This window comes from Empidonax traillii, unplaced genomic scaffold (assembly GCF_003031625.1).
Source record: "Empidonax traillii isolate 1590-97213 ecotype Southwest subspecies unplaced genomic scaffold, ASM303162v1 scaffold147:size910788, whole genome shotgun sequence".
NCBI lineage: Eukaryota > Metazoa > Chordata > Aves > Passeriformes > Tyrannidae > Empidonax > Empidonax traillii.
Window position 1 is genome coordinate 611232 of NW_020955340.1, and position 11379 is coordinate 622610.

Sequence of the window (11379 nt, forward strand, 5' to 3'; positions counted from 1 at the left end):
AAACTTAAATTAAGGTAGGATATTTGGAAATCATAAAGAGGCTTAAAGAAATATAGTTTCCAGGAAATGTGTATTTGAATGCTTCTTTTGAAAAATGGAGACATTTAATTAATTGTTTCATGATAAATACACCATCTTGAAAGTAGTTGTATTTTAATTGCTTCTTTTTACTTCATTTTTTTCAGCAAAACTCATTGGGGCTTATAGTCTTAAGTCCTTTACTGTGTTAATTTTATGTCAATGAGGGCATATGTGAAATACATACATGTTATAAATAATTATTCTGAAAAAGAAGCTCAGTAGAATAATGGAATCTGTATTGTGGTTTTGTGCTTGGATAAACAAAAGGATTGGAGGAGTCAAATGGTATATAAAAGAACATGCTAAACAGAAGAACCATAAGAAAACTGTAAATTAATACACTGCAGTCTAGTGCAGTTACTAAGCTGTATTCCTTTAGTTGAATGTAGTTTCATTCATTGATTAAACATTGGAAACAAACTATTTCTTCCTTATGTTATGGAGTTGCTAGATTTCACTGAATGGTGGTGTGAAAATTCCTAGACATGTTGTCATGCTTTTCTGTAAAGATCTTGAACATATTGTTCAGCATTGCTTTTATTATGCTGAATAGCAAAATTGTATTAATTTATTTTACACAGTACAGATGGAGTACAAATGGGGATGAAATTATCCCTGCGCTGCATGTAAAGTTGATCAAACTGTCAAGAGAGCTTTCAGAGTAAAAGCTTGGGAGAGAAGGGTGTTTTGGAGGTTTATAGGTTCAGATTTATTCCTTCTTTTTTTCCCTTTTTTAAATAACTTTTCAAAAATCTTCTGTTAACTTGTCATTTTGTTTTATTTTGTCTTTTCAGGAGAGTAGAAACAGCAGTAGATCATCTAGTCCTAGTGTGAGAATGATCACTACCTCGGGACCAACCTCTGAAAAGCCAACTCGTAATCCATGGACACCTGATGATGCAGGTAATCCTTTGTTCATTACTTAAATTTTTGCCTGTAAAAAATATAAAGTATTTATTTGGCTGTGGTGTGGGGTGTGTGCTTGGACATTAATAAAAGTAAGCAATGAAAGTCAAGGTCCATTTTAGTTTTGCTTAAATTAAATCATTACATTACTGACTTGTTTTTCATGTAGGCTTTGAGAACACTTTTTTATAGATTATATTGAGTTACATAGACTTGTAAGTATTTTGCTTGTAAGAAAGTACTGTACATGTTCAGTGATACTAATATTTAACAAAGATTTTGTTAGCACCAGTTTTTGACTGTAGTGTGGTTTTAGGAAATTAGTGGCATAGACATCTTGTTACATTTTAGTCTTGTGCATTCATATTATGAATGTACATTTAAAACTTTTGTTGCTCTGACATCTGGGGTGAAATGCTATGCAGGTGAGTATCAGGAATAGTTTAATTCTGTATATCATCTATGTTGTAATTTTGCTTATGCAGAATGTACATGTGCACACAAAATTACTTTTTTTCAATGAACTAATGTGTCTGCAGAAATGTTGTAAATACTTCTACTGTAGCATCACTGTTCTTTTGTTATGAAATAGGATTAAGACTGAGCATAATTGAGTGGTTGAATCTGATTTTAAAAGTCACAGTGCATTCCATAATGAAAAGAACCAGTACTGGACTGCATGAAAACAGTGGATCCCACAAATTCCTTTTCAGAATGTAAATAAAAATTACAGTTTTGTTACCAAACTGTACATATTGAATCTAAACTTAGACTCAAGCTGGTACTTCACAATGTGTCTAATTCTGAAATCTTTTTCTTGTGATCCATTTCATCTGGCTGATCAGTCTCTTTTTCTTTTCCTCTAACCGAGTACAAAATGGAAACTCACATGTGGACTAACTCTTACACAGGCATATGTATATATACATACATTTGTATATACATATGCACACTTGTATTTTACCAAATATAAGGTGACTTCTACTTCGGGTTTTTTCTCCCTGCCTTAGTGGGAGGAGGACATCATACCCTTGCATTTCGCTTCTGTGTTTTCTTCTTTCTGTCCATTGTTACTTTGCCTGGTTACACTCTGTGCCCTATCACTCTTAATTTCCCAAAGCCCCTTGCCTGTTGCTACAGCCCACCCTGTGCCCTCTTGCACAACATGGATCTTTGGGCAGTGAGCACTTATGGGAATTGCTGCCTCATATGAAAGCAAGGTCTTACCAGTCAGTAGTTCATTGGGAACTGAAAGCTGCTAGTCCTATGCCAGTGCAAGGACAGTTTGTGCCAAGTCTTTATTCTTAAATGCAGCACACACTAGAGCTAAAAGTCAGGTCTGTTTTCTGGCCCACAGAAATCCCTCAATACCTTATACTGAGGTAAATACAGAATGTACCATACATATATTTTTTCTTGTTAGGTTTATGCAGTCCATGAACAAAGAATTGTTTGAATTTCTAGAGAGAGAAATAATTTTGATTTTCTGAAAAAGAGAGTGCATTTTGAAATAATGAGGCAAAATGATAAAACAAGGATACAGCTGAATCTGGTCAGTCACAGGAAAAGTTGCAGTTCTGTGACACTGTTGAAATGCTCGAGAATGTCATCTGAAGTATTTTGCATGTATTGATGTATTTGAAGCGTTGTAGTGATAGCTTTGTTTTAGCAGTATCCATTTACAGCAACAGTCTAACTTAGGGAAGGACTTTTTTATATTGATCGCATTTAAGATGCTGTAGTGATTAAGTCTTTGGTTTTAGGGTTGTTTTCTTTTTTTTTGTTTTTACCACCTTCCAGTTTCCTTACAAGCATACACTTAACCACTTTTTCTCCATTCCCACCCTCTTATTTCTGTTTCCTTTTGAAGCTGCTCTTGGAGATAGCATAGTCTTTGAGGGCAACACCTTAGTTTCTCTACCACGACTACTCTGTGGCAGGTGCTTTTGGGGTATGGGTAAGCAGCCCCTTTTTTTTCCCACCTACCCTCCTCCATATAATCCTCTAGTAGCAATAATGCAGCTGTAAAATCAGTAGTCTCTCCATGTGTCTTTATGTCTCTTAAAGCTTAACAGTAACCCTTTAATCCCCAGATTGTGGGCTACTAAAAGATAGGATCTGTAAGAATTCAGAAACGTGTGAAATCTGGAATGAAAGCACTAGAGAAATCTAGAGTAACTGCAGTGTAAGAAGAGAGCAGCCCAGCCCAGGAGACAGATTGGATTCCATGCTACCCACAAAGTATCTCTACAGAGCAGAGAAGATGCCCTAGAGCGTGTCGTGAGGAGGAAACTTAGAGACCTCACTGGGAGCAGGTTTCAAAACTGAGCAGGAGGTTGTGCTTATTTTATTTTGGCAGAGCCGATTTGCACAGCTTCTAATTTTAAAGTGATTAGATGCATGGGCTGGCTGGCTGATCCTTCATAAACAAGAATGAAATGGCAATTTTTTTATAAACAGAAATGATTACAAACTGTACAAAAATAATGTTTTTAAAATCTGTATGCTGTTACATGGCTTCTAGAAATGTAGGTTGATAACCATAATCTTTATTTCTTTTTGAAGTTTTTAACTATCAGAAAAACAAAATGATTCATCTGCCTTGGGATTGAAACACTGCTATTTCCATCTGCCTGTCCACATTCAGATTGTGTTTTGTGAAATTACTTAGAATTCTTGTTTTTGTCCTATAAGAATAGAATTAACTCTTGAAAATAAGTTAAAATTTTCTTGGTATTGTTACAGAGACCAATGGGTCAGATAACTCCATCCCAATGGCATATCTTACATTAGATCATCAGTTACAGGTAATAAATAGACACTTTATTAAATTCATTTTAACGTGTGACTTTTGGGCTGCAAAATATAGTGGCACATATTTACCTGGGTTTATATTCTGTCTAATTTTTGACCAAGGCTAAAAAAAAATGTATTGCGTAATCGGAGATTGGTTGACTCAGATTTGATCAAGCTATTAAAAACAAGCCCTGGGAAACATGATTCCTAAAACCAAATGTAAACTGAGTTTGACTGTCAAAATAAGACATTATTTGCTTGAGTGTTACTGAATTAAGTTGTTGTACACACTGTATTTATTATATGTTGGATCAAACACTACTTTGATTTTTGTGACAGGTGTCAGATTAAAAACTGCAGTTTTGAGGTTTGAGTCATCTTTGACATTGGTGCAGTAACGTTTTCCAGGGCATGGTTTAACACTTATTTTTAAAAGCTTACTGGTTTTTAAAAGATGTTATAAATACACTGCAGAGACATTCTAACACACTATTTACTAAGATATCAGTTCATTAGTCTTTAACATGTCTGATTTATTTTCAGCCTCTAGCACCGTGCCCAAACTCCAAAGAATCTATGGCTGTGTTTGAACAGCACTGCAAAATGGCACAAGAATATATGAAAGTTCAGACAGAAATTGCATTGTTGTTGCAGAGGAAGTAAGTAAAATGTGTTTTACCTTTTCTGTTCTTCTCTGTGGTTTTTTTTTACACACTGTTCTCTGTGACTGTTATATCTGGCTTTATGAAGTAACATTTCATAGGGCATAATTATTTTCCAGCCTTAATCTTAAAAATACTGAGCTGCTCAGTACAGGTGAGATAATTGAAAGTTTAAATCAATATCAAGACACTTCTTCTGGGCAAGTCCTAGATAAGTGTGTGGCACATCTGTATATGTAACAAACTAGTAATGTTTGTTTGTATCATCTCAGATGAAAGACCTGGACTGTTAAAGAACCTTGGAATTTTATTTACAACACTATCCATTAACAAGTTTTCAGTTGTAGCTGCAGGTAATCAGTTAACAGATCATAGAATTTTGAGTAATGTGTCAGTGTTACTCATTTTGCAGTAAGTTTTTATCTGACTTTTGTCAAGCATTGCATTTACAACAGTGTTATCAACACACGTCTTACATTTTTCTGCCAGGAGTTTAATACTTTGACCTTTTTATGTACCTTCTCCTTGTGCACCAGAAATAAACTCTTTCTTCTTACGCTGTGTACACGTATAAGTGAGGCCACTGCATGTATGGTTGTATTAGGGTGAAAATTATTGCTGATTGAGAACTTGAGTTCACAGTAACTTCTGTTGTGCACTACTTACCCTTTCTGTTTCATGATGCTGGGGAGCAGTTCTGAGAGGTCACAAATACTCCCACGCTAGACCAAGTTATCAGCTCGTTTCCCATCAATGTCTGAGCCACTGCAGGCAGGCAGTTGTTAATATGGGGTTTGCCTTGGAGTTTATGGATTAGTTAATGAGAAAAATGTGTTGTGTAAACCTTTTGTACGTTAGAAATAGCATACAGAACGGTAGGGGAAAATGTTACTGTAAGTTTGAACTCCTATCATGTATTCGCTTTTGGCTTAGTATCCTGAGAACAATTTGATTTTTCCACATGCAAATAGAATTTTTAGGAGGAATATCTCGATGAGGAAATACTGAAGCTAGAGAGAATATCTTAATTTTGATTTTGTGTTATTTCTAAGGGCCAATAACTTATATAAAAATGTGTTTCTGTTTCAAAACTCTTAATTCTCTGCTTTTAGGTTCCTACTAGGGGTTTTTTGTAGTAATTTTGTATTGACTTTTCTTCCAAACTGTTTTTTCTTAGTCAGAATGTAATTGTTCATGAATGTTAAACAAAAATTATGTTGTGATGGATTAATTTAATGCTGGTTAAGGTAGTTATTAGTTCAGCCCTCAAAGAATTATTAAGTGTTCTTCAACTGTAATTACAAACCATATGGCAACAATTAATTAACATGAACTTTCTCCTTTACTATTTTGTTGCAAAAATATTACTGGCAGCTTGCCTCCTTGTTGCCTTGTAAACAAATAGTAAAACAAACTGCTACATCAGTTTTGCAGAATAAATTATAACAAGTTTATCAGCATGTTTGGTCCTCTAAAATTGCTGCTAAGAAACAGTGTACATTTATGGCATAAATTATGTGAAATGCCAATTACAAAAATAATTTCATTGATTCTGCATTTCCACTGCTTTCATAAGTTCAAGTACAAGTAGAAAATGCACTTCACTAAAAAGTTATGAAAAATTACTGCAATTTTGTATTTTAAGTTATCTTTAGAGATTTAAAATGTGCATATATTTATGCAAAATTAAGAGCTGAATAAATATATGAAGTTTTGTATGGCTCCTTAGATGTTTTGCTGTGACCTTTAGAACTATGTCTGAAAGACATTATCTAAAGGACAGTTTTAGAGATTGAGGCTATGTCTTGCAGCTAGTTTTAAGTTTAAACGTGGACTTGATTTGGAAGAGAATTTTTCCCCAGACTACATTAAAGAATAAGATTTTTTTGGTCAACTTTTTTTGCACAAAATACCATCAGCTGTGAGTTCAGATTGATAATCAGTTACTGATTTGAAATCTGTGAAATTGTCTACACACAAATAGAAATAGATTATAAATGGCAATTACTTTTTTTTATTATCATTTTAGACAAGAACTAATAGCAGAACTGGACCAGGATGAAAAAGACCAGCAAAACACATCCCGTCTGGTACAAGAACATAAAAAGCTGTTAGATGAAAACAAAAGTCTCTCAACATACTATCAGCAATGCAAAAAACAATTAGAGGTCATCAGAAATCAGCAACAGAAACGGCCAGGCACATCATGATTTCCTGGGACCTTTCAAATGAAAAATATGCACAGAAAAGACTGATTTATTTTTTTTTTTTAATTGATATTATTATCCCTTATTATGACAGCTCTTGAGTGTTAGCTTCTTGGTGTGATCTGTACTTGTCTGCTACACTTAACATCATTTAATTTTCTCTTTCCTATGGTGGACATCCAGTTCAACAGGTTAATCGAATAAGGTGAGAAAACAGTGACTTCAATTAACCAACAGCCCTCAGTTGAAAGCAAGAAGAGTGGCTGCTTGCATGCTCCTTGTGTGAAGGCTAGCCTAACAAGTGTTAAGGAGGCTGCTAAATTTCAAGACCCTGTTTTTAGTTTTTGGTGTTACCTCAATAAGAGCAAAAAAAAGAAAAAGACTTTCCTGTTTAAGAATGGTCTTGTTCCAGTGTCTCATCTCAAACTATTATTATGATGATTGATTGTTTTCAGGACTTAAACAGGCGCCAGGCTGCAGAGGTGATGTTGGCTGACCACAGTAATTAGTGATGCCTTTTACCTGTAGACATAGTGTATTTTTTCCACATGCAGAATGATAGGCAAACTGATGCCAGCATCCTTGGTTCAGTGCTTGAGAGCCCTGCATTTTGACTAATATGTTTCTTGTAATCTTGCTTTCATAAAATATTTGAAGTAAAAGACTGTATTTTGTTTACTTTCTTGCGGTGAATGACATGCAGTTTCACTTAATTACCGGGCAAAAGTTATGAAGGTGATTCACTGGGCAAAGTTGGTCCCTTGTGAAAAGAGGAAGGATCTGTGGAAGAGAGGAAGAATGTGTGGAAGCATGTTTTAAACCTTTAAAGCTTTTGTCCCTGTAGCATCTTGGGATGGAAATTCAGAAAGAAAATTATTACAAAACTTGAAATACTTGCTCCCTTTATAGTTTTGCTCTTTTACTGGTTTTGTTTTGTTTTTCTTACAACTGATTTGATGAAAAGCATTTACCATAAATGTAAATAAGTTTGTTTTAGATAGGGAGAGAAGGGTTTGGGGAAATGAATTTATTTTAAATAGCAAATTATGAAGTGGAGTTGACTGTGCAAATAGCGGAAGCTATTAAGAACATGAGGAAAATGGCTTAGATCTCCATCAGGAGTCTCAGTTATTCTACTCATTTGAACATAGTTCAAAAGAAGTCCATCACAGAATGCCTGCTGCCTCTGTGACTGAAGAGTTGCATTTAATGAACTCAAGTGGAGTAAGTAATGCTTAGTGTTGTTATTCACCATTATTACATGGGAGAAAAATAACTGCTTGCTTTACATTGCAGATTAATTACTTGGATTATGAATTAACTGGTACAAAAATGAGGCACTTCTAAATATAATGATAAATTATTCCTTGTGTAAGTTCTTAAGGTACCTAGTTGTGGGCAGGGTTTTAATAACACTCCTTTGCAAAAGATAAGTAGAAAATTGAAGTTGAGCTGTGGAGCCCTCCAGATGAAAGAAAGGTAATCTAAAATTTGCCTTACACTTATTTTAAATGAATAAGAGCCCATGAGCAGAACTTAGAAAAACCTTAAGGGTAAAAACTTCACAGTATTTTCTCTTTTCTTTCCTGCCTACTTGATAAAAACCATTAGTACTGTTGTGCTTATCTGTGAACAGCAAAGATGATGAACAATGTACTAAACTGTGTCATCCTCTCTTGAAAATAAATCTGTTGTTGGCAAACCTTTGGGAGTTAGAAACCCTTCCCTCATTTTATTTAAATAAAGGAAGGGTTATCATTTCCAAAACCTTAGCAGATAATTTCATTACTTAGCTGAAACTGATATTGGGATCAACTTAAGGGCACACATATTTATAGCAAAATGTAATTGGGAGAGAAAATAACTGTAGTATTAGGAATAGCACAAGTTATCCAGAGCATTGCTGTTCGAATGCATCTGTCCATCTACCAAAATGGAGACATTCAGTGATCAGTAGCTTACTTAACATATGCTGAAGCATTAAGTAGAGAAGCATAAATACTGATGTTCAACTTCAGGTGCATGGTTGATAGTTACATACACAAAATCGTTTACTAGGACAGTTTTTACATTTCAGTGTGTTGTAAAACAGATACGCTTAGGGTAAATCCGTTTTGTATGTGAAAAGTCACTTTATGGCAAGGTTTGAGTAGTGAAGGTGAATGCAGTGATAAATTAATGGTACATAATACAGAAGTCTGTTCTAGCAGTTGCTTATGACTTTTCAGGGTTTACATTATAAAGGGTCTCAGATTATAAAATAAGTGCTGTGCTGCCATGCACTGTCAGCTCCATTCAGTAGTTAAATTATATTGCTCTTGTAATTTTCAGAAGGAATTTGGAGTTTGACCTTTTGCCTTCAAATTGTCCCTTTCTTAATTCCACCAAAAATGAAATAATATTTGCCCAGATTTCTCACTGAAGTTTTCCATGTGGCAAAATTTGTGTATCATTAAAAAGAAAACAACTTACTAGGGTAAAGAAGAGAGTAAAGAGCTCTAGGGTAAAGAGCTTAATTTTCAGTGACCTTTGTTGTTTTCATATGGCTCTTGTTTTAAAGTTGTTTACAAATGTACTTGTTTTTTTTCTGTTAAAGTATCTGGACTGTTCAGGAACTTTTTTCATGTACTCTTTTGTCCAGTTAAAGCTGTTCCTCTACTAAGAGAGGTGAAACATCTAGTTTTGACTGGGGGTTGCCTTCTCAGAAAAGGTAACAGTCTCTGCTTTTTGTTGCAGTGTGTGTTCTGTAAAATATTGTGTAATGGAAAGTATGATTCTGTACACTATGCAGTTCTTCCAAAATGCTTTTTTAGGCTTTTTGGTTTATTTTTTCTGATAAGGAGTTGAAGATTGTAATTCAAAACTTGTACATAAAACGGTGAATGATTTCATATGATGCAGGAATGAGCAGTGTGGCTTTCTGCTACAGGGTTTTATTGCTTTGTCAGGAATTAATTAATAAAAGCTGAGAGCCTTTCACAAACATGTAGTGATGCCCCAACACTTGCTGGGGCATCCGTAGTCTCCAATGGAATCCCACACTGGGTGGAAGATGATCATTGTGCAGTTGTTCCCACTGCCGAAAAAAATTCTTCTGCTATGAGCTCGTCCCTTCCTGTGTGCAGAAGTAGGGTGTAGGATGAATAGTCCTACTCATAAGTGAGTATCAAGATATTTTAAGAATGCCACATCTTCCTTATGGATGTTCTGCAAAGAGATAAGTTCTCATCTTCCGTTCTTCAGTTCAGACGAATAAATTCCATTCCCTGGAACTTCCCTATTTTGTTCATAATGGGTTTTAATGCTTGAGAGGTTCCGTTGCTGTGCCACAGAGAGACAGTCCCCTTAGCTGTTTCATTGCCTGTGAAGAACTCAGAATTGCTCTTCAGATCTATTCTGAGGTGTCTTGAACAACTCAACTGTTTCAAGTGCCCTGCTTGTATCCTGCGGGGAAGGTTTGAAAGAGTAAGGGAAAAATAAAAGGTGTGGCACACTCAAGCCCTCAGAATGCAGATATCCGTGGTCAACTGGTTGAAGAGGAGGATCTTATGAAAGTAAAACCTCTGTGTATATGTATATGCACACATAAACGCAGTTATGTACTTGAACGTTCATACCCACCTGAAAGGAGGTTGTAGCCAGGTGGGGGTTGTCCCCTTCTCCCAGGCAGCTAGTGGCAGGATAAAAGGACATAGTCATAAGCTGCCCCAAGGGAGGTTTAGGTTGGACATGAGGAGGGATTTTTTCACAGAAAAGGTGATTAGACATTGTAATGGGCTGCCCAGGGATGTCATGGAGTCACTGTCCCTTGAGGTGTTTAAAGAAAGACTGACTGTGACACTCGGTTCCATGGTCTAGTTGATATGGTGGTGCTTGGTCATAGGTTGGACTTTATCTCAGAGGTGTTTTCCAGCCTAATTGATTCTGTGTTTCTGTGTAGGTGTAGAGAGAGACACATTGAATCAGAATTTATAGGTATCTTTTTCTTTCCATAATCAGACCTTTCTGTAGTTAACTTTTATTTACTTTAATAATGTCACTAGGTAGGTTATGCTCTATACCTGTGAAGATCAAGTTCTTCCCTAGAGTTAGATAAATACAGTTGTGTGAATCTGAGAGTGCATCAGTTATTTTCTATGCCCCTGTAGCAGTTTTCTACTTCTTGTAGGGACAATTGAGATCTCCCACTGAACTTGGAGGGATTTGCTACAAATGTGTTAACTTTGAACCTACATCCTGATTCTGGTCACGGAAGAGTACTTAGTGAAAGAGCAAAACTGAATTTAGACCAAATAGTTTAAATTTTTAATTAATTATAAAATACTATCTTAAAATACTTAGAGCATTCCTAATCCTAGGGCTTTAACTTAAACAAGCATTCATGAAAAAAATGGTTTTTATTCATAACTGTGTGCTTTACACTAAGTAGCTAAAAATCTGAGATACCCCAAGGGATACAATGGGCTTTTGTTTGCATAATTACACGATTTGTTGATACCTGCCTTCTAACTTGGATAAAGGCAGCCCAGCTACTTCCCCACATGGGAACTGTTGCCTTTTAAGGGTGGGTTGGAGAGGAGCAGATCATAAAATCATTGAGGTTGGAAAAGATTTCCACAATCATGAGTCCAACCTTTGACTGAACACCACCCTGTCCAACTAAACCATAGCACCAGGTGCCATATCCAGTCATTTCTTGAACACTTCCAGGCATGGGGACTCCACCC

The 11379-nt window shown here is 35.7% G+C and overlaps 1 protein-coding gene across 4 annotated transcripts in view; it reads left to right on the forward strand.

The window, feature by feature from the left end:
• MAP3K7 (mitogen-activated protein kinase kinase kinase 7) overlaps nucleotides 1-7558 on the forward strand; it is a 48460-nt gene extending 40902 nt beyond the window's left edge. For all 4 annotated transcript variants that reach the window (XM_027884489.1, XM_027884490.1, XM_027884491.1 and 1 more), the window contains 4 exons: nucleotides 876-984; nucleotides 3733-3794; nucleotides 4327-4442; nucleotides 6475-7558. In XM_027884489.1, coding sequence (XP_027740290.1) covers nucleotides 876-984; nucleotides 3733-3794; nucleotides 4327-4442; nucleotides 6475-6655 — 468 coding nt within the window. In that variant the 3' untranslated portion in view covers nucleotides 6656-7558. The remainder of the gene's footprint in view (nucleotides 1-875; nucleotides 985-3732; nucleotides 3795-4326; nucleotides 4443-6474) is intronic.
• Nucleotides 7559-11379: the final 3821 nt, after the last annotated feature.